The sequence below is a fragment of the Zingiber officinale genome, chromosome 5B (genome assembly GCF_018446385.1).
Source record: "Zingiber officinale cultivar Zhangliang chromosome 5B, Zo_v1.1, whole genome shotgun sequence".
Taxonomy (NCBI): domain Eukaryota; kingdom Viridiplantae; phylum Streptophyta; class Magnoliopsida; order Zingiberales; family Zingiberaceae; genus Zingiber; species Zingiber officinale.
In genome coordinates, this window is record NC_055995.1 from 6,510,924 (window position 1) to 6,533,129 (window position 22,206).

The window sequence follows — 22,206 nt, forward strand, 5'->3', positions numbered from 1 at the left end:
TATTGTTAAGATACTAAATTTAAAAAGATTCATAAACTTTTTTGTGTGTTTTCAAATAATGTTTTATCGTGAAAAAAATCATTTGAAATTTATTACTGGCATTCTCTGGTCTTCAATTTGTTTAATATTGTACTAAATATTTAAGTTTTTCCGCTATTTTATAGACAAACAATTTTGCAAGAAAAAAGGAAGAGGAAATGTGATTAAAAAGCACAGGAAAATAGTCAATTAATCCACTCGATTCCAATGCCTTGAAGAGATTGGGCCGGAACGCTGCTCTCTCATTGGCCCTCGTCTCCTCCGCCGTTCGGCGTCTCAGTCACTTCACCGCGTGATGGATCGTGGGGTTTCGGCGGCTGCTTCGACTGAAGTGTGAGCGCTGCTGCCTCTCCAATCGCTCGTGTTATTTCTTCTTTCGCGTGTCTCTGTGTGTGTTTTGAAGTTGGTTATTGCTTTGTGCGAGCTGGGTTTGCAGCCTCCTGTGGCTGATGGATGCTTGGTTTTGGTTCTGGTATTTGGCTTGTCGAACAAGTTTTGATGGAAAGTTTGAATCTCGAAGGAGTTTGTGTGTGTGTGTGTGTGTGTATGTTTTGGATGTTAGATCTCTCAGTAATAGGACGGGAATCAGAGAAGCGAGAATCGCTTTCCTGGAAAGTTTTGTTTTGCGGTGGAAAGGGGGAAGTAGAGCCTTTTTTACTGCATCTTTCTCCTTCTTCTTTGGTTCTTTTTGATGTCTGGTATCAGTTTGATACTTTTTGTTCGATTGCTGTCGTTGTTTGTGTTTTGGTTTTGGCGTTGGTTATAGTTCAAGATAGGCATGAAACAAGTTTCTGATTGATTAGGGTTTTGGGGAGTGATTACAATGCAAAAGCTTTCTTCAGGAATCATGGAGTTAGCCAAGTAATGGCTCCTCATTCAAATCTAGTGCCTCTATTGGTTGGATCTCAAAGCCATTATGGAGATCCTTTTGGCCAGCTGAAACCTCTATATGTCAACTATGTCAATGGGGATGATCATGTTATAGATCCGAGGCAAGAAATCCCAGATAAAGGGTGGAATTGCATACCCAAGTTGTCTATATTTCCAGGTAATCTTGGTTGTCATTTCTAAAAGTAATAACGACTGTGTGTATGAAAATTGCTCCATTTCAAGGTGTACTCGATTTCATCGAATAGTTCTTGCTGAAGTTTCCATCATTTGTTTGATTCATTCTACTTTCCCGTCTTGTTGTGTGGCTGTCCAATCTATGAATTTTTGTATGAAAATTCCGACTTTTAGGAACCTAAGAGCGTGGCTTAGACGTTGCATTACAGGGCTTACCTTTTAACATCCATCTTCTGTTTCAGGACTGAATGAGAAGTGATAATTTGTAAGGGAATGGGCCTATCTGATCTGACCATGTTGTAGACATAATGATAAACATTACTGGAACAGTTCTGCTTGTTGAAACCTTCTACTTATTCTGACTTTTGTTCTAGTTGTAGTGATAATTTATATTTAGTTCATGATATAACCGAATACTTTCTTTTCTATGTATGAGCTATGGTTCGGTTTGAACATACACAACAATATTATAGCAGCACCTTAGATTCAGTACTATCAAAATGATACGAGACTTTGGTTCAATTTTGGGTCCTTTGACCCTTTCATAGAGCTAAAAAGAAAATCAAAGCATAACACAATTTGACAGGAATAATGAATTTGAGTGGGAGGAGAAAGTAGAATGTGTAAATCCAATGAGGTATCGTAGGAATCACTCATACCTTCTCAACTTGGAAGACAACATGGCGATCACACAAGTCCAAATTATTATGCGCTTGACAATGTTAAATAAATGATAACTTGGTTCATACTTCATAATGAACTTAATGCTACTGTATGTTAATGTTTGTGTAGGAAAATGCTCATTTTTGTTGCATTTGTTACTGTAATCATTGCCTGCAGAAGGTTATTGGGTCTGATTTTCCTTGATTGCTCTTATTTCAATCTCTTTGGTGGAAATAAGCAAAGCAAAATCTAAGTTCATTGTCATTGTATAGTAAGTTCATTGTCATGGTATAGTAAGTCCTGCAATAGTAAATCTAAGTTTGGAATTAGGAGTGTCACTACTATAGGTGATGCAAATGCTGGACTCTACTATGTGTAATGAACTTAATTCAAAAGTTCAGCAGAATTTCCATGTAATGCACTGGGTTCAATTAACTATTTTATTCCTGAATGCTAACAAAAAAGTAGATATATATAGCGAAAATGTAATAAAACAATATTACATACGAGATGTTTAAGTTACAAAAGGTAAATCAATAATTACAAGAAATCATTCACTGCTGAATGTAAACATGTGTATTAGTTGGCAGTGCAAATGTAAAGTAGCATACATATGGAAGATACTATACTAATCAAGACGATATGTTTGAATAGTTGTAAGATCCTTTATCTAGATTCATGTTCGTTGTCTTTGTTGTAAGCATGATGTGTTTACTCTAACTCATAATTGTTACGATAAATTCAATCATTTTCATCCCTATTTTAGGCCCCAACGATATTTGGAAGGAGCAGAAGATTCAGCACCAATTTATGCCCTTGTATCTACAGTCATCACTAATGGATAATCCTGGTGCTTTGGAACAGGTATTTGATGGTCAGTCTACCGCAGGCTGTTATTTCCCATGATATCGCACAGAAAGTTTATTTGTTTATCGTATCGATGTCGATGTAGGTTTGTGCTAGCTATGGTTTATATGCAACTTATGAACCTCAAGCAATGGTTAGTCTCCTTTATTTCTCCCTTTCAATGACTCTTTTTAAGTCTTTTGTAGCTTTTCTTCCTTAGTCCAATTGTGAATCATTCGTGCAAGTGAAATGGTTAGATTTATGTATTTTTCGATTGAATACACAACTAATAAAACTTCTTGGTCTAAGTATCTTGTGTATCGAATACACAAGTGAATATATTTAACTGAAGCATGGTTTATCATACAATAGCTTTGTAAAATGTTTTCTTTTATGGGTACATCAGATTGTACATGTCTGAAATGACTCTATCAACCTCTCAATCATATATTCCTCAAATCTCTTCAGGTTGAATCAAATAAAGGAGAAATACTTTCTATAGGAATTAATATTATTTCTAGTTTGTTTTTTACTCAAATCTAGAAACAACATAAGAATTTAAGGAATAGAATTACTATTTCAATGACCCAAATACATCATAAAAGTTTAAACATATGGTTTTTCTGTTGATTCTAATTACAAATGAGTGAATGATGCATGCATAATTGCAGGACGGGCGTGTGCTTTTACCAATGGAGATGACGACCGAAGCACCAATCTATGTGAATGCAAAGCAGTTCCACGCAATTCTCCGTCGCCGCAAGGCTCGTGCCAAGGCAGATAAAGAGAAGATCGGTAAAACTAGGAAGGTATGTCTGAGAGTTTACATGGAGTACAAGACCTTTTGTTCTTAGAATTGTATTTGATTTTGCTTTTCGACAGCCATATTTGCACGAGTCACGCCATCTCCACGCCATGCGAAGAGTCCGAGGCTGTAGTGGTCGTTTCGTGAACACCAAAAAGGAATGCACACCATCTCCTTCTGCGGCATTTATAAGCTCTGAGAGCGCTAATCTGAACTCCGCAATCGGGGGGTCATCAAGCGCATCAGGGTGTGAAGTCTCAAGCGTGTGCACGCAGGAACTGATAGATCATGACAACCTTCTTGCTCGGCGTCTGCATCCGTCTCATCTCCATTCCCATCTCAGTATGACGAATGGAGAACAAAGTGACATCTACGGCAAATGGGGTGCAGCAGCAGCAGGAACAGCAGATGATGGTTGCTGCGATCTCCTCAAAGTCTGAAGAGACATGCAGCGGAGGGTGATCAAGAAGTGGCAGCACGGCTTGTCGACTACCCTCCACAACTCTGGACAACCAAATGGAAAGCATCATTCACATGGTTGTTCTAGGCAATTCATTCTTGGCTTTTTCTGCATCGGGGACTTCAAGATCATCTGCATCGGCACAGAAGTGATGGAAATCCTCTATGCATTATTGTATGAAAGAACTACTGCCTTATTATGGACCTGAACTACTGCTACTTGAACTGCTTTATGGACTAAATTGTGCTGATGGAGCTTGTTTGTTTGAAATTTGATTTTACATTGCACTTGAATGCATTCTAAAAGTGAATATAAAAAAACAATGCAAAACCCAGAGTCACACCATAACAAGGAAGCAGCTCAATGTTAAAAGACCATTCAATAACCTGCATCAATTGTTCTTGAAACTTTCTGATTATGAATGGGTAAAAGGTGAGAGCTAAGATGAAGTCCCGAAAGCAAAAGCATGGACTAAGGTGAGGATATGAACGAATATCAAATGGACAACAAAAATACATCATTTTGACTATCTAAATTATTGAAAAATATCTTCATATCATTTATATCACACGAGAAAATATCGGTATTCCTCCAAAACTTGAATAAGTTCCTAGGCGGGCATATTTACCATCCTCTAGGTTGGGCAGAAAGAATTTACCCTTTGTTTAAGAAGATCCCTTCGTATCATCAGTCCAAACATTATCCTCTAGGGCCCTCGGGAAATGCTGGCCAGGAGGAGCTGGGAATTCACCCAACGGTACCAGTTGTTCTTTTCTAGGCTTTGTGTGGATGCCCAGTATCCTCAATACAAATCTTGCAAGCTCGCCATATAGCAATACGGAATGGTCAAAAAAACTGCAGATGTTTGCTACCTGGTCAAAAATCATTGCGGCATCCTGGAAGAATAAAGATAGAGCCAAGTTTGGCTAGAAATCTAACCTGGAGAATAGCGGTCATGAACAAGTGAAAGGCCTGAGTATTCTGATCAATTAGTATAGAAATTCAACAAAAGAAATTCACAACACCTTACATCTGCAAACCATATTGGAAAACAATAAGCCAAACATGTCATCGAGATTCAAAATGAGAGTGAAAAAAAAAACATAAAGACCACTATATGATCCTCCAAGACCCCCATATGAACCATACATGCCAGATCCATAGCTCGAATTGTACATGTTTGATCCATAACCTGCTCGAGAAATGAGAGACATACAGTGCCTTCATAAAAATGTTGAAGATAACATTTCAGAAAAGATCCCAACATTTTACCTCCATAACTAGTACCATAGTTATGCCACAGCCTAGGAGGCACAGGCCTTGTAAGAGTATTGTTGGTAGTAGTTACATTCGTGTCAACAATTGGAGCAACTTCACCCGGTTTTGCAGTATCGGATGCTTCAACAACATGGCTGGTACTGCCTGAAGATGGTGGCTTGAATGGTGCAGGAGCTGATGAATCTGCTACATGACTTTGGAGGTGCCAAACGTCCAGATATCCAAAGATTTGGATTTAATTTGCAATTCTTCATGTTTGTGGATTGGCATATAACTGACAGAAAGGTAACACAAACCAATATCATTTTTATTTTGCATACAGAATAAGAAGGTATATTTGACCATATCAATTCTACCTTCTCAAAGTATAAAAGCAGAATGGTTAATTGAGTCAATGCACCTAATAAGTCTAGAATGCTGTTTGAACAAGCCTCAGTATCTAATATTCATGAACCATAAAAGACAAAGTCCTCAAGTTTATGGAGATTAGTTTAAAGAAGAATTCATATCTGAAATAAGGATGACTAAGATACTTTGTCCGGCATTACAGGATTCAAATGTCTATAAAAAAATTTCCACTTGAAATGAGTAATTGTGATAAACACAAATAAACCTCAAATTAGAATGAGTAATGTTGCAATAAATGGCATGGGCTTTCAAGAGCTGACACACTAACAAACTAGAATTTCTGAAAACAAAAGCTCAAACTAGGAAGATAATCATAATAGCAAAAGGTAATTACAATGAGATAATGGATACAAAAGAATGTGAAATCCCAAGAGAGAAACTATAGCAAACAAAAGCTCGTGATTCCCTTTTTATAGTCCCTAGAAATATAAGAAAAGTATTTAACAGAATCAGGATGAAATGGTTACAAAAAATAAAATCTAATCATTTAAATTGCACTAATTTCATCACACTTCGTAGGATATTTTCCGAACCTAACGAAAATACAGGACCAAGACTCTCGTAACATACGGGTGAAAACCAATCGAAACCCTAATAAGAGTCCACAAGAAGGAGGGATTCAAAAACCAGATGAATCCCACGCTCGCGAAAAAGGGAATAAAAAGCACCAACCTGCGGGCGTCGAAATTCCTCATGCCGTACCGTCGGAGAAGGAAATCTACATCCCCGTTCGATCGATCGATCGATCGCCCGCCCCTCGTATCCTCCGACGAGAAATCGCCGACCGGTTAACAGAACCGCGTACAAATACGTACGTGCGGAATTTAGATCGCTCCAGTTCGAAGACAAGAATGGTATACGGCTCCAGATCCATAGCTTCATGGGTCAAATGGGCCGATCTGAATTGGGCCCACAGCCCAATTACGTTTTTCTAAAATCTGAACCCGCGCTCTAGGAGCCGAGATTCGTCTCTAAACCTTAATCCTAAATTTTAAACTTTAAAAATTTTAAATCTTAAACCTTCCAACGAACACGACAGTAATAAACTGGGGAGTAGAGTTCTTTCCCATCAAACAGAAAGAACATAACTGTAGTTAGGTGGAGCCTAACTTCCCTCCAAGCATCGATTTAAAGTCACGTCAACTTCACCTTCATCTTCGTCCTCATCAACGACGAAAAGTTCCACAGCTTCCACACTCGATGCCATAATTTATGTGAACAGTTCGGGCCCTCTGGGCATCATGTCTTCCTCTGAAACCTTACTTTTTGCCCATCATTAACAAACTCTTTTCCTGCCTTAACGTGGGCGTTTAATGCCACCAAAAGTGGCGGCATCATCTCTTCCTCACGACCCAACTCTCTGATTAATCCCTTTCTCCATCAGATCATCGACTCTGTCGGGCCTTTTCGAAAGAATCATCTTATTAGCCCGACGCAAATGATTCACATAGTGACAGGTTGCCATAAATAGATCTACATCGATTCGGGTATGGAAGTCCGTGGATTACCTTTATGATATTAGGTCATCTGAGAGGAACATTATCATCTTTTATTAAAAAAGAACTATCTTTTTTATTTATTTTTCAGTTTGAGATACACAAGCATATATGTTCAGGATATGAACTCGCGCGGAAAGTATGCACCATTTGAAAGTATACACTCGGGAACATGGCCTTATTGAGTCGATGCCTGTATGTCAACAAGCCACACGACTTCAATCGTGCATTAGTATTTCGGATCTAGAATGCCTCTAAAACAGGTTACACAAGACTTTGATCCTACATTTACTTTCAAAATATCTCCGAAATAATATAGGACTCTAACCATGTATTAACTTTGGGAATTTCCTCGTCCCTTTGAGACGATCTAGTGGTTAGCACATGAGGTGTTGACACCATGAGATCTAGGGTTTGAATCTCGGCAAAACCGAGATAAATGTCTCCTTTATATATTAGTCATTATTCCAACGGCTACTAGCCGCCCATGATTTATCTCTTCCGTGTTAGCCCTAGGACAGGTTGGCGAGGGTGCTGGGACGAGCGTATTCACCTTTTACCACCACTTTGAGAACCTCCTCGATCAAAAATTATTTCCATATACATTATATTATGGAAGTATTCTCGATTGGGAGCATCCTCAAGACGGTGTGTTTAAATTATAAGAGCATCTCATACAAAAAAAATTATCTTTGCTGAATCGAATCTACCCATCTGAATATCCAAGCATCCCCATGGTTCTGGCTTCGATATAAAGTTGTCAGTAACTACCATTTACAAGACCGACAACAATAAATGAGACGCACGATGCCATATCTCTGTTGGTGCGGGAATCATCCGATGATCGAACCTGGATTTTGATTATGTCAAAGGGTCCAAAGTTAAGTTGTCTTGTGATTTAACAAGTTTGAATGAGCTTGTAGGAAATTCTAAGTGTTTTAGACAAAAGTCCTAGTGGATTCTAGGCAGGTCGAAAACTCTAGGGGGTGGTAACTCTAGGTCTTAGGGGATGATAACCCTAAGTGATGAAAAGTCCTAGCTGCGATTAAGCAGGTGGAAAATCCTAGGGGTAGTAACCTTAGGTCCTAGGGGTGGTAACCCTAGGTTGTGGAAAACCCTAGGGAATGGTAACCCTATGTCCTAGGGGTGGTAATCCTAAGCTATGAAAAACCCCAGGAGGTGGTAACCCTAGGTCCTAGGGGTGGTAACCTTAGGCAGAAAGTTCAGTCGGTCTGGAGGTCCGATCTGTCAACAGGTAAACTCTCCTTAGTAGAGTAGGTCAGGACGCATTCCCCAATGAGGGAATAGTAGGCGTCGGTTCGACCTAGGATTTCCGGAGGAAATCTGAAGTCTGAACCGGACAGTCCGATGACTGTCAAATACTTATATTATTTGTATTTTATTGTGCTAACTTTGTTTTGTATGATATACTTTGTTTGTGGACTAATATGCCTTGCAGGAAGGGAGTTGCAAAAGAGAAGCCTCGGATGAATCGCCCTCCATGGAGCTTGGAGGCGCCTCAGGTGAATTAGTCAAAGAATCCGTGCAGCAGGGCAGAAGGCGTCTTCCAAGGCTGCTGGAGGCGCCTTGGACGCTGGATGGAGGGCACCCTCCATGGAGCTTGCAAGCGCATTGGGGTGGATAAGCAGCGGGTGTTGCGGAGTTTATCGACGCTATAGATTCAGAATAAAAGTCTTGATTGGAGGCGCCTCGCATGGGGATGGGAGGCACCCTCAACAGCTTGTATATGGCTGGTTTGAGCAGAAACCATACCAAGACTTGATTTTAGCAATATTTCGACTGCGCCTAGCTTGTATATGCCGTAACTCGACTCTGATGACTGGAAGTTTTAAATTCTCTATTCTTAGTTGTCGGTATAATTTCCATTATTGCATTTAATCATTATACTTGTAATTCTGTGAATTTATAGTAATTGTCCACCAAAAGACTCTTACGTGCGGGTCTAGGAGTAGGAGTCGCCACAGACTCTGAGCCAAGTAAAATCTTAGTGTTTGCGTTTGAGTTTTATTATTCCGCTGTGTATTTTTAATCGATTATTTAAAAACGAACGTGAAAACCACGAGCACTATTCACCTCCTCCCCCCTCCTCTCCTCTAGCGCTTTTCAATCCTACAATCTCTAACGTCTTACACGACTCCATATCCCTCATAATTCGTAGGCAAATGTGGTGGCCCACGTGGATAACGACAGGTGGTCACTGAAGGTAAGTTTTTCGACTCTTATTCGTGTTTTCCATTTCCTTTTTTTTCTTAACTTATTATGACTGATTTGATCATAAGGGGGTCATGCCGATCATATTGACGCTTGGATTACTAATGTGTATTGATATATCGACATTTAAGCTAATTCTATAATTTATCTTTCTTCATATAACTTGAGGACATATTATAAGGGACGTCTAAGCGAGTGTAATAACTTTTTTACTATAATTGATATATCGACATAGAAACCATTCAAATAAAAAGAAATTCGAACACAAGAAGGACGACATCGAGCTCCTATATGAAATATTTAGTTTGTGAATGAACCATTTAGGCAGAGGCGGATCCAGCGGGGGGGGGGGGGCATCGACGACGATGCTCCCCCCTCCACCCTCTTATCGGTGGTGGAACCCTTAGTATTATGGGATTCCACCGGTGGAGATAAAGGATACCACCCCTTATTCCGTATAAAAATCGCCCCTCCATACTTGAATTCCTGGATTCACTACTGCATTTAGGGTTGTAAATGAATCAAACTTTCATGAACAAATTTGATATTCGACTTGATATGAACTTATTTATGTTTGTTCTATACACAAAAGATCAATTAATTGAATAAACTTGAATAACTCGTTAAACTAAACAAACAAACTCAAATACATATATGTTTAGCTTATTAATATTCATAAATAATATTCGTGAACAATATTCATGAATAATATTTATAAACAAACGATTTTCATTAATAAAACACTTAATAAATTAGAAAAATTTATAAAATAGTAAAATAAATTTATATTATCGAAACTAAATCACTATTTAAATAAATTCAAAATATAAAAATGGTAGACAATTAAATAAATATAGTCGAGTTAAATAATATTTAAATAAATCAAACTTAAATAAATTAAATTTAAAATCCATACAAATATAGATCTTCTTTCCTTTTTTTGTTTCTGTGCTCATTAATGACGGATTTGACGTCGAAAAGAAGAAAAGGACCCTTAAGCCAGGCAAAAATCTTGCTAAAGTGATGACGACACATCACGTGCCATTAAGCTCACCTCCAACCTAATTCCCCAAACTAAAAACTCATTATTTGAATTAATTCGTCATTTTTTCTAAAATAAATAAATAAAAATACATGTTTAATCTTCCTCTTATACAGCATGATGCTAGCCCAGGTAAACCAACCAACAAGCATCTCTGCGACGAGTTGTGCCCATCACTAGCGGGACCCACCTGGTGTACCTCCGGGGGACATTGGATTTACAGCTTAAAAGGGACATTATGTGCTAATCACCCAAATGTTTAATGTTATTTCCGCCATGCATTTGGTCCCCTACATAATTCGAATATATCATATATTCGGGAGGTAAAATGCTAAATGTCCACCAGAAATTAAAATTGATTTTATTATTATTATTTTTTATTTTTATTGTTGTGATTAAACATGTGAATAAAGTTTGTCGTGGTTCGGCATATCATACGATATCTTACTTTTAGTACATCTCTGATCTGGTTCGATGCAATTATTCTGGACTTGTCTTCCATCAACCCTACCCATTTTATTTTTATTTTTATTTTTATTTTTCCATAAAATTATTTAATTCATCAAAAAAAAAATTTATTTATTTATTTACCGCATGCTGTCAGCTGCGGCTCACGGGAAGGGAAATAAGTCAACGGAGGAATATCACGTGGGAGGCAAGTGAGGAGGCGACCTTTGGGTTCGTAGGTGATCAGAGACTTACTCTCACCTGCGGTTAGAGTTGTCGCCGGAAACACGCAAACGCAACGCAGGTGCTGCTAGCTTGCTTCTTGAATCTTGATGAGCTGTTGGGGTGGCCGTCCCGTATAAATACCATGGACGCGCATAGGTCCAGCGACAGTGGATCCGCGTGGCGAGTAACGTGATACCCCCTCCCTCGGCTTTGCGACTGCTGCAGCTCCTCCCCCCCTCTGCCCCCTTTTTCCGCCAAGAACAACTGTTGTTTGCTGTTTCTTGCGGCAGGAATCGGAGCTGGATTTGGATGCTGCAGTCGGTGCCGAATGCATCGGATGTGACGGAGATTGAAGGGACTGTTTTGGTTCTTTCCTTTGGTTCCTGTTTTGACTTGGACTAAATACTGATGGAGAAGAGCGGGAGGGAATAGCATCGCTTCTCTTCGCTTTGCTGCTGCTTTGTTGAATTCAATGTTCGGTGAGTCGCCTCGTTTGTTGACGAGAGGATCGCTTTCGGTGGAGCTCTGTCCGGTTTGATTCCGGAGAAAGATTCAAAAAGAAAAAAGTGTCTTTTTTTTGTTCCTTTTTGTCTGAGTGATGTCTCTTCTCTTGCGATGCTCTGTTCTGGCGTTGGAAATTAAAAAGATTGGATTTTTTGTCGTCGTCGTCTTCGATTGTGTTGTTCGCTAATGTTGGCTATTTAAAGAGTGCAGATTTGAAGGGTTGAAGCAAAAAATGTTAGATTTGGCGCCGGATTCCGACGGTGAGAGCGGAATGGAGGTTTCGAATTCGAGCGAGAGCTCGATGAGTAGTAGCGGCGATGACAGCCGGAGTAGCTTTGCGCGCCTCTCCTTCAACGCCTCCTTAACACTGGCCGCTCACGACATTCCCTCCGGCGAGGTCCTCTGCGCTCCGTCGAGGCTACCCTCCAAACCCCACCGCGGGTCTGACCCCGCGTGGGCGGCCATTCGGTCGCGGGGCTCCTCTGTCACGGGGGACGGAGTCCTCGGCCACCGAGACTTCAAGCTGGTCCGACGCATCGGGAGCGGTGACATAGGGACCGTCTACCTCTGCTGCCTCAACGACGACGCGTCGCCGTGCGCGTACGCCATGAAGGTGGTCGACAAGCTGGAGCTGGAGAAGAAGAAGAAGCAGGAGAGGGCGGCCACGGAGAAGAGGATTTTGCGCGTCCTCGACCACCCCTTCCTCCCTACTCTCTTCGCTGACTTCGACGCTTCCCCCCATTACTCTTGCGTGGTGATGGAGTATTGCAGCGGCGGCGATCTACACACCCTCCGCCACCGCCAGCCTCGCCTCCGCTTCTCCGTCGCCGCCACCAGGTCTGTGATTCAACTTTACAACACAAAATTGAATCTTTTCTTTCAGTTTGTTTGAGCTTTGGTGTTCTCGCCGTCCATTTGAGATCAAAACCGCATCTTTCTGCTTGGTTACGTCGGCAGGTTCTATGCGGCGGAGGTGCTGATGGCGCTCGAATACCTCCACATGCTCGGAATCGTCTACCGCGACCTCAAGCCCGAGAACATCCTCATTCGCGGCGACGGCCACATCATGCTTTCCGACTTCGACCTCTCGCACGAATCCACCGCCTCCCCTACCCTTGAGTCCCTCACCGGCGACCGCTGCGTCGAGCCCTCCTGCCTCCCCTTCCGAGGCGGGCGGACGTCGCCGCCTCCCCGGCCCGCATGGTTCGTGGCGGAGCCGGTGGGTGCCCGCTCGTGCTCCTTCGTCGGCACGCACGAGTACATCGCGCCCGAGGTTGCCTCCGGCGGGCCCCACGGCAGCGCCGTAGACTGGTGGGCCTACGGCATCCTCCTCTACGAGCTGCTCTACGGCCGCACCCCCTTCGCGGGGGCCACAAACGAGGCGACGCTCCGCAACATCGTGAAACAGCCGCTGGCCTTCCCTCCGCCGGCGACCGGCCCCTCTGACGCCTCCGCGAGGGACCTCATCAGCCGCCTGCTCGCGAAGGACCCGGCGGCGCGCCTGGGATCGCGACGGGGCGCGGCTGACGTCAAGGCCCACCGCTTCTTCAAGGGCCTCAAATGGGCACTGCTTCGCACGAACCGCCCCCCGACGGTGCCCGGCCAGGCTCGAACCGAACCCAACGAACCCGTACGGTTCGATTACTTTTGAACCGAACCGCTGTTGTATTTTGTTAGCCAAGCTGTAGCAAATAGCAATGTATAGATAATTAAGTGCATTAATCAGACATATATAGAATAATATTTTATCGTGCAAGTTTTAAATTTGGCCAGTTAACGATCGTCGGTTGTGGTTTAATCGAAGATAGTCAAACGAGGCCGGTTCAGTTTGGTTTTTTTTAATGGTCTCCTGGAGTTGACTTTGGAGTTTGGATTCCGAGCGTGTTGGAGCACTACAAAAGTGTACGAATTTTAGAGGAAGAAAAATGGTCGAGGATGATTCGGTTCGGGTGATGACAAAAAAAAAACCAAAAACTAATGAGCATTCGGCCCATATCATAGTAATAAATGAGCGTCTAAATCACCAACAGCTTCTTCCCATATCATAGTAATTTCTCATAACACTTAACCACAAAGTTGAATAAAACTTCAATAGTTAATGTGACTTGACATATTCCTTGTGACAAAAGATGTATTCGCTTGTTCTCAACGTCGTCGTTAATTTATCTCAAAGTCAACACGAAGAAGATAATCATCAGATTCTTAACCATAATCCTGCCAGAAATGAAAATGGAATGCAGGTAAGCAGCAAATTACAATTCGAGCATCCCACCACTTTTCCTTGCTTTGCCCTCTGAATCGATCTTGATTCTTGCAAAGCTGCATAAACAGTAGTTGCTATTTAGAAGATGAAGCAATCAAACGGTCAGGATATATAATCTCAATTCTTAGCGAGTAAGAGGAATAAAAACGAAGATATATTATAGAAAAAGAGATGGCGAAAAGGCAGAGTAAATCAACACACCCCAGCCCACTCGCCAAGAGTTTTGGCACTTGGCACAATTACCAAGTGCAAGTTATGTTCCCTGCACAGTGCCTTAACCAGTTTGCATAGTCAGCTTGGTCGCAGCCCTCAGCTAGAATGCAAAGCTGAGCAGCATGCTTCTCGATTGCATTTGCACCCTCATGAAGTCCACGAACAAGTCCATCATGGGCCAATGACTTCTTCAACACCAGTTGCAAAGCTGTCATTAAATCCATGGGCTCACCAAGAATTGGAGCAGATTCGGCAACAGCATCTTCACTGCCAAATCAAAAAAGGATTAAGAGCATACTTAAAAGGAAGAGGCCAGCTAAATAATACTATGGCTGGACTCCCAGCTAAATAATTCTAACAATAGTAGACCAAAAAGGTTGACATGGCACAACAAGAAATTAAACAAACTGTCATGATTTTTGGATGAATTAAATTGTCTAAACCATGCCTTTTAAATCAGGGAAATTGCATCAACACAACTTAACATTCTGAAAGTTGTAATCTTAATGCCATTTTTTTTTTTTGCATAGTCATTTTTAAGATTAAAAAAAATCTCCAACTAATTTTCAAATTTGTTAGTGCTTACAACCAATCATCTCAGAAAAACTCTTTGAACTTTCACACAAGTAACATTCCAACAAAAAAAGTTGGCAGAGAGGAATAAATCAAAATTTACTCTACCATAACCAATACATTCAAAATATTCCATCTTCCTACTTGTCTACAATAGCAAATCAATAATGAGTCATCCATATCAAGGAAGAGGCCAAGGTCATTATTCATGGGAGAAACAAGTTACACTGATACTCACCTTCATATAATATCTATAGGTAAAGGTGCTACATAACTAATCCTTTATTCTCTTTTCTATTCTACCAATTACCTAATTCCTCAAATTCATAATGTATACACTCAAAAATGCATGCTAACAGTCAGATAGAAGAGCTTTGGCAAAAAGAGTAAGATTAGCGATCTAGAAGACTATTTGTACATGCTCTAACTAAGTCCCAAAACACACCTTGCTTCTGACATCAAAATCATAAGGAAATCGTAGACAAATCATATGACCAAATTATCATGAAACTTCTACCTAACAGATGCATCGGGCAGAGGAAGGTTCCATTACATGTACATATCAGACTAATTGTTATTCTCTTATGAATAATTGTTATTTTATGATAGGTTTATTATGATTCCCTGATAATATTATCTCCTAAAGAAGACTCGATCAATTCTGGGGCTAGGTGGGTATATAGGGTATATGCTGAGAACTTTGTTTATAAGAGATGGGGGAGATGAGCCTCATAAGTCCTACGAACTCTTAAGCTTATCCGCCATATGCGAGGGGTTGGCCCTTGAGGAGTTGAACTCTAAATGTACAGTCGACTTTTTGGCCAACCAATCATATACGGTGAGACTTGTCCTTAAGGCATGAGGAGTTAAGTTTCGAAAGGTTCGACGGGCACTTTTGACTGACTAACTATATACTGAGAGTTATCTTATAGAAATGAGGAGTTACGATCTAGAGATCTGACCAGCTCTAGACTTGGCAGCTATATGCTAAGAGCTAGGCTCATAAAGCATGAAGAGTTAAACCCATAGCTCCAGTTGGTCATGTGCCCACTCGGGATTATACTAAAAGTCTGACTTATGAGAAATACTGAGAGGCGGGAGTTAAGTTCCATAAATCCAACCAGTGCTGGGCCAACCGGCTCTAGGCTGGGAGTTTTATTCATAAGAAGGAACTGTATCCTGTAATTCCGATCAAATTTAGATTCATTTGGGATTATATTAGGGGTCTTATTCTTGAGAGCTAGTTCATCCAAATATGTACAATCTGATCACCTCACCGTGACTTTGAGTTCTATAGCACCTGTAATAAAGATTCAACACATTTTAATTATGGCCAATTCTTAGGATATTGCTCATGGAGTTTCTCACTGATTTATGAATGAAGTATGAGAAAATCTGATAGTAAATAATTCAGCACTGGCTTTATGAATGAAGATTTATCGCTGACTGTTTGAGATCTCGTGGATTGTCGAGTAGGTCATCCGTCGTAAGTTACCTACTGGTTTGGTCCGTTGACTTTCATAGAAGCCGAGATGGCGTACACGGCGGTGAACTTGGTGCTGGGGAAGCTGGGCGAGCTTGCTTCCAGCGAGGTCGTCGGCCTCCTGAACGTGGACGGAGAGGTCAAGTCGCTGACGGAAACACTGGCACTGATTCAATCCTTTCTCAGGGATGCCGACCAGAAGCCCAGACACGAGCAGAGCCACTCTCTGCAGGAGTGGATGAGGCAGATCCGGAACTTGGCGTTCGAGATGGAGGACCTGGTGGACGAATACGCGACGCGGCTAGGCCGCGCTTCAGCCAACGGCAGCCGGAAGAGCCGTCTCCGATGCATCGCCGCCTTCCCCTCCCGGATCCGCACTCGCCATAGGCTCGCGAGCCGCCTGCAGGACATCCATGCCAGATTTCAAGATGTATGCAAACAAGCATCGCAACTTGGCATCCAATTAGGCTCCTCCTCCTCCTCCTCCTCCTCCTCTGCAGCCAGCGCAACGCTTGCTCGAAGGTAAATAATTCTAGCATCTTCGTGGTCAATTTTGTTGGATCTTTCGAAGTTGATCTCGCATTAATTTTGACATCTACAGATTTGAACTAGAAGAAGACATTGTCGGATTTGACGAAGATATGAAAGACATCAAAAGGCAGCTGTTCGACGTTAGTTCAACATCTCGCGTTGTCCTTTCGGTCGTCGGTCCTGGTGGTTTGGGCAAGACAACGCTGGCGAATAAGATCTACAGGAGCACAGATGTCAAAAACTATTTCCAGCGCAAGGCATGGGTGTTCGTGTCGCAGAAGTACGAGGTTCAAGAACTCTTGCGCAGCATTGTCAAGCAAGTGTTCGACTTCAAGGATGGGGAAGAAAAAGGTATGGAAGAACTAGAGATGAAGGAAAAGTTGTGGGAGCACTTGAGCGACGGAAGAAGGTACCTAGTCGTGATGGATGATATTTGGGAGGTGGCAGCTTGGAACGCCATTAAAGCAGCTTTCCCAAAAGAATCGACTGGATCCAGAGTGTTGCTGACCACACGCAAGATGAACGTTGCGAACGTTGCAGATGTTCCTCCACACAAGCTGAAAGTTTGGAATGCGGAAGAGAGCTGGAATTTGTTCTGCAGGAAAGCTTTCCGCACAGCGTGCTGCCCGCCGGAGTTGGAGCAATTCAAGGTAGATATCTTCAAAAAAACTAAAGGACTGCCTCTTGCCATTGTGGTGCTTGGAGGAATTTTGAGAGGTACAAATCAAGCTAGTGAATGGAGGAAAAAGCTGGAGTATATTTCTTATGAATTCAGAGAAGGAGAAGACCAAATCCTCAGAATATTAGCTCTCAGTTATCATGATCTTCCGCATCATTTGAAGCCTTGCTTCCTCTATTTTGCAGCGTTTCCTGAGGATTATAGTATCAGTGCAGAGAGGATAATACTTTTATGGATCGCTGAGGGTTTCATACAAACCAAGGACAAAGTGGATCAAACAATGGAGGACCTCGCCGAGGCATATTTGATGGATTTGATCGACAGGTCCATGTTACAAATGGAAAGAGTGAGTCAGCTTTATGCACAGGAAGTTCGCATTCATGATCTTCTTCTTGATCTAGCACGTCATGAAGCTCGTGAGCTTCACTTCTTCAGGTCCATAGATGATATAGGTGAAGACGATCCAAGAGCTTTACGGCGACTCAGTGTCACCGAAAATGTCAATGACCATATCTCATCGAACTGCTCTACCACTAAACTACGGTCACTTGTAGTTTGTCTGAATGAAGGTTTTCAGAGACCGCTGGCAGCTGCCATCGCCGGAGCGAAGTTCCTCAGAATCTTGGATATTCAGAAACTGCCTATTGAACACATACCAAAGGAGATTGGGGACTTGATCCTGTTAAGGTATCTAAATTTGAGCCAGTCAAAATTGGAGGAGCTGCCTTCATCCATTGGAAACCTCATCCACTTGCAGACTTTCGATATACGAGTGACTAAGATTCAACATTTGCCGGATGCATTTTGGAAAATCAGAACACTGAGACATGTATTCCTCAATAACGAGAACACGAGCATGCCTAAAGCAACATACTGCCCGGAGGACATTCAGACACTTGTGAATATTTCAAGTGGTCCATGGATATGTGATGGTGGTGTGCTGGAGAAGCTGAGAAATCTTCGAAGACTGCATTTGAAGAACATGTCAAGCTCTGATGGGGATGCTTTAGCCAATGCAATCCAGAACCTTTCCCGGCTCGAGATGTTGACATTGTTTGGGGAATCGTTGCCGGTGAGCGTCCTCCTAACTGCATCTTGTTGCCGTCATCTTCAGATTCTGTATTTGAGAGGACCATGGGTAAGGCCTGCAAGGATTCACATAGATGCAGAAAATTCCAGTATATTTTCCAACCTTATCTGTCTCGCTATTTGGCAAACAAGGTTGGAAAAGGATGAAGATATTGCGATGCTGGCATCTCTTGCAAACCTTCAGACTCTTGAATTGCGTATTGATGCATTTGTAGGAAGAGTTTTGGTGTTTCCAAAGGGAGGGTTTCCTCGTCTCCAAGAGATCGTGCTGTATAGATTGAGCACCATGGAGCAGTGGGAAGTGGGAGAGGGAGCAATGCCTCTCCTTCGGGACCTAAGACTTTGGGACTGCAAAAACATGAGAATGCTACCAGAGGGACTTGTAAGATTGACTGAGCTCAAACAAATTGAAATAAGCGGAATGGAAATCATAGAGAGAAGGGTCGACAAACATACTGGAGAAGATTATCACAAGATCAAGCATGTTCCTTGCATTGAAGTAAATTGAATGAAAGACGATGACAATATCTGACGACACCCAAAAAATTAATCAGGACAAACAAGTCATGCAAGAAGCTGAAGGTACTCTTACTTGGTCGCAGACAAGTCAAGATAATGTAAGCTTGTTTTATGTTATATCTGTGATTCTTGGGCTGAGGTAAGCCAAGATATCTATCACTTGCTCGGTGATACCGTGTGTTAGAACATAATTCATTTATAAATCAAACTGAATGAATTCAAATGGTACCATTTAGATTACAGATAGGCAAACTCACTTCTTCACGAGATATCTTTAGATGAACATGGACGAACCACTTAGTGACAGTAAAACAGATGTCCTCTCCATCTCATCTTGCATGAGCTAATGACAACTGAGAAAAGAGTTCTATTTTGTGTCAACTCTTGCAAGACAAAATTCGCATCAAGCCTTCAAGCCTTCAACACCAGTGGGTCTCTCCATGAGAGTTCTCTCTTACTAATCTGCTTTGAGCTGTTTCCAAGATCTCTACAAATTGCTAACTTGTCATTTGAGCCGCCTCCAGTCATAGGCACTCTTTTGAGTCTCTACATTTGCATGTGATACTGCTCCAACTGAAATTAATAACTGACTTAATATTGCAAGTCGACAAAAGATGAAACTGTGTAAGTTGTTGGGTACGGTGACAATACCTTAAAGGATACTTCATTCGCACCAAGAGTTGTAGAAGTGATAGCATTTGTAGCTTCCATTGTCATCATGTTTTGAGAGGAGACTTCCCTTGGGATGAACCACTACAAGAATAATGCTTTTTAAGAGCACACATAATCGCCCTTATGGATTTGGCTGGCTTTTTCTGAGACCTCTTTTTAAATTGATACCGAGATGCATTTGCATACAAGTTGTAGTTACTTGTTGTGCGTGCAACTTCAGATACTTTGGGTTTCTTTTCTGTAGGAGGTTTGATGACTGGAGTTTCAAGTTGTAGTTTCTTTGATGATATGGTTTGCAAAAGGTCTCAAGTTTTCTTCTCAAAATCTAGGATGTGACATTCAAACCAGGAAATTATCTTTCTGAAACAGATAAAAAATAATTCAACCACGGACGATTCATGTTGAAACAAAATGTAATACCTGACTTCAGCCAAGAGTTTACGGTTCCTTAGTCTTGCCTCCAGCAATCTCCTCTTCTTGTCTTATGTTTCCTGCCAATGAAAACAGTTCAGAATCCTCAAAAATTGTTGAATGAGGCAATAAGAGTACCTATTCAAAGCAAACACAAAACGGTTTGAGAATTTAGCACTTTTTCATCTAGTAGCATAAAATTTACAATGCAAACATAATGATTTTCATGTTAATACAGAGATATTTGAAGCTGCAAAAAGATATCAATCCGAGACTGACCAAAAGATCTCACTAATCCGTGTGGTATGGCAAATTCCACTAGATAAATCGATCAAACCATTAAAAAAAAGTACATAAGATCACACTTTGGATCGAATAGAAACCAATTCAATTCAGGAGGACAAAGGCAAATTGTATGGTTTGATATAATGCAAAACGGGAAAAAAAACATCAAGGTGATAATTTCAAGGCAATGCAGATATGAAAAATGCCTCTTTTGTACTTAGGTGACTCACCTTCATCGTCTTTATTTGTGTGTTTTCTATTTTTTTTTAGTTCATACGGTTTAAAATTCATATTTAGAAAACATTCATCAAGTGGTATCAAACAGGCCGTTTCATCAATCTTATAGTGATAAAGTTAGGATAGACTTTGTTATCGAGTTTCTTGTTTTTTTTCGCAAAGAACAGTGGTAATTGCTGATGTTTTTGAGGATAACCGTCGCATGTAATCTGAAAAGGACAAACTGCATCATTGTTATTGAGTTTCTCATGTCTTTTAGCAAAGAACACGAAAAACAGCGGCAATTGCTGCTGTTTTTGAGGATAACCGACACGTTTAATCTGAAAAGGAAAAACTGCATAAACATCATTTGATTGCTGTGACCTTGCAATCGACTGTTGTGCGTAAACTCGGGCACAAAAGGTTTCATAATCGATCAGAGCACTTGACAAATTGCATCAATTAACTGCCATACAATGTCAATCAACTGCTATGGCCAAAGTTGCGTACACAAGGTCTGCGAATGGACTAGTGAGTTTGATTGCTTCTAGCAATTGACTGATGTCAAACATCAATTGACTATGGGTCAAATGTTCTGACACAGAAGAGTTTTTAATCGATTGGTCGGTTCGACTACAACCATCAATAGATTGTTGTTCTATAACAATCGACTACTGGCCTTGAAGTCAAGCACATAATATTTTTTAATTGATTGGTCAGTTTGACTAAAGTCAATGACTAGTGCTACCACTACGGAGCATACGGCTGAATTTGAAAATGGGGAGCGACCAAATCACATGATTCTAAGCACAATGAATTTTTCAATTCTAAAACCAATTATAGACTCAATAACTGAAGGGGAACATGCCAGAACTTTCCTAAAGCAACTTGCAAACTAATAATCGTTTTCTGTGTCATGCTACGGTTGCAATTTAATTACCAAACTCCGCTACACTACTATAGCATAGAGGCATGACCCGGATGTCTCTCGAAGAACATGATGGTGAATATCAATTTCTAGACAAAGTTTCAGTGGGGTTTTGGGGTTTCAACTAAATCCTAAGATCAAGTCAAGTGAACAATTGCAATTAATGAAAACCTACGCACCTAACCAAGATCTTAACAAAGGATATGAAACTAATCTATGATCACAATGAAATCAATAGAAAAATGATCCACAAGCAACTAACAAGATCAACTAATCTTAGGTGGCGTTTGGTTTAGGAGTATGCAACTTCTAACCAATCAGACGATATATTCGTCGTGTAGATGGTGGTCTTCAAGGTCACAATTTGGCCAAGATAGTAATCTTGTGAAGTTTCTCAACGCCAAAATAGTCGAGGATGTGGACGTAGAGGACATTTTTTGAGAGATGAGAGGACATTTTTAAAAGAGGAAGATGTGGACGGATGGTGATCTTCAAAGGCATTTTTGGAATTTTAGTTTATTCTCATTCCAAAATATCAAACTAACTACATACTATATCGAAATAATGATACTCATTCCCTTTCCAGTCTACTATCAAACTCATTCCAATTCTTATTCCTCCAATACAAAACAAACACCACCTTATCCTCTATTGCCACATCAATTTTTCTAGAAGACAATAAACAACCAATTTATCATTGTTAGTTAATTATATTTGATTTGTTATATGAATCCTGATTAAAAATAGGTTTTATTCCTATTTGAATTATTTCTAGTATAAAATTCTAACTAAATAAATTAATAAGTCATACAATTCAATCCATCAAATTATCTT

General features: G+C 41.0%; 4 protein-coding genes and 1 pseudogene across 8 annotated transcripts; 3 read left to right on the plus strand and 2 right to left on the minus strand.

The window, feature by feature from the left end:
• The first annotated feature begins 229 nt into the window (after positions 1–229).
• LOC121984027 (nuclear transcription factor Y subunit A-10-like) lies at positions 230–4,183 on the plus strand. 4 transcript variants are annotated; one of them, XM_042536785.1, is made up of 6 exons: positions 230–372; positions 882–1,087; positions 2,534–2,631; positions 2,720–2,767; positions 3,285–3,422; positions 3,496–4,183. In XM_042536785.1, the coding sequence occupies exons 1-6, from the start codon at positions 335–337 to the stop codon at positions 3,856–3,858; spliced, it is 891 nt and encodes a 296-aa protein (XP_042392719.1). In that variant the 5' UTR covers positions 230–334; the 3' UTR covers positions 3,859–4,183. The 4 variants fall into 4 exon arrangements, with proteins under 4 accessions (XP_042392719.1, XP_042392718.1, XP_042392720.1 ...); XM_042536784.1 differs by having other exon boundaries at positions 231–372; positions 843–1,087; XM_042536787.1 differs by lacking the exon at positions 230–372 and adding an exon at positions 450–511.
• Positions 3,171–5,391, minus strand: LOC121986471 (annotated as a pseudogene).
• Positions 5,392–11,073: 5,682 nt separating this feature from the next.
• Positions 11,074–13,274, plus strand: LOC121984019 (protein kinase PINOID-like). Of its 2 annotated transcripts, none has more exons than XM_042536770.1 (3): positions 11,074–11,485; positions 11,714–12,347; positions 12,468–13,274. In XM_042536770.1, exons 1-3 carry the CDS (start codon positions 11,479–11,481, stop codon positions 13,159–13,161), a joined length of 1,335 nt encoding a protein of 444 aa, XP_042392704.1. In that variant the 5' UTR covers positions 11,074–11,478; the 3' UTR covers positions 13,162–13,274. The 2 variants fall into 2 exon arrangements, with proteins under 2 accessions (XP_042392704.1, XP_042392705.1); XM_042536771.1 differs by having other exon boundaries at positions 11,079–11,485; positions 11,721–12,347.
• A 398-nt stretch (positions 13,275–13,672) lies between these two features.
• On the minus strand, positions 13,673–15,324 carry LOC121986472 (40S ribosomal protein S12-like). Its single transcript, XM_042540441.1, has 4 exons — positions 15,302–15,324; positions 14,017–14,253; positions 13,767–13,829; positions 13,673–13,724 (listed from the first exon to the last, which is right to left on the minus strand). The coding sequence occupies exons 1-4, from the start codon at positions 15,322–15,324 to the stop codon at positions 13,673–13,675; spliced, it is 375 nt and encodes a 124-aa protein (XP_042396375.1).
• A 664-nt stretch (positions 15,325–15,988) lies between these two features.
• Positions 15,989–19,088, plus strand: LOC121984000 (disease resistance protein RPP8-like). Its single transcript, XM_042536745.1, has 2 exons — positions 15,989–16,564; positions 16,644–19,088. Exons 1-2 carry the CDS (start codon positions 16,092–16,094, stop codon positions 18,847–18,849), a joined length of 2,679 nt encoding a protein of 892 aa, XP_042392679.1. The 5' UTR covers positions 15,989–16,091; the 3' UTR covers positions 18,850–19,088.
• The last annotated feature ends 3,118 nt before the right edge of the window (positions 19,089–22,206 follow it).

Excerpts from the sequence above, each read along its gene's own strand:
- LOC121984019 (XM_042536770.1), top strand. Across the intron at positions 12,348-12,467 it reads TTCTCCGTCGCCGCCACCAG|GTTCTATGCGGCGGAGGTGC; the intron begins GTCTGTGATTCA and ends TTACGTCGGCAG.
- LOC121986472 (XM_042540441.1), bottom strand. The coding sequence starts at position 15,324 with ATGGCGGATAAGCTTAAGAGTTC. Across the intron at positions 14,254-15,301 it reads GCGGATAAGCTTAAGAGTTC|TGAAGATGCTGTTGCCGAAT; the intron begins GTAGGACTTATG and ends TTGATTTGGCAG. Across the intron at positions 13,725-13,766 it reads AGTGGTGGGATGCTCGAATT|GATTATGGTTAAGAATCTGA; the intron begins GTAATTTGCTGC and ends CATTTCTGGCAG.
- LOC121984000 (XM_042536745.1), top strand. The coding sequence starts at position 16,092 with ATGGCGTACACGGCGGTGAACTTGGTGCTGGGGAAGCTGGGCGAGCTT. Across the intron at positions 16,565-16,643 it reads AGCGCAACGCTTGCTCGAAG|ATTTGAACTAGAAGAAGACA; the intron begins GTAAATAATTCT and ends TGACATCTACAG.
- LOC121984027 (XM_042536784.1), top strand. The coding sequence starts at position 335 with ATGGATCGTGGGGTTTCGGCGGCTGCTTCGACTGAAGT. Across the intron at positions 2,768-3,284 it reads CTTATGAACCTCAAGCAATG|GACGGGCGTGTGCTTTTACC; the intron begins GTTAGTCTCCTT and ends GCATAATTGCAG. Across the intron at positions 3,423-3,495 it reads AGATCGGTAAAACTAGGAAG|CCATATTTGCACGAGTCACG; the intron begins GTATGTCTGAGA and ends GCTTTTCGACAG.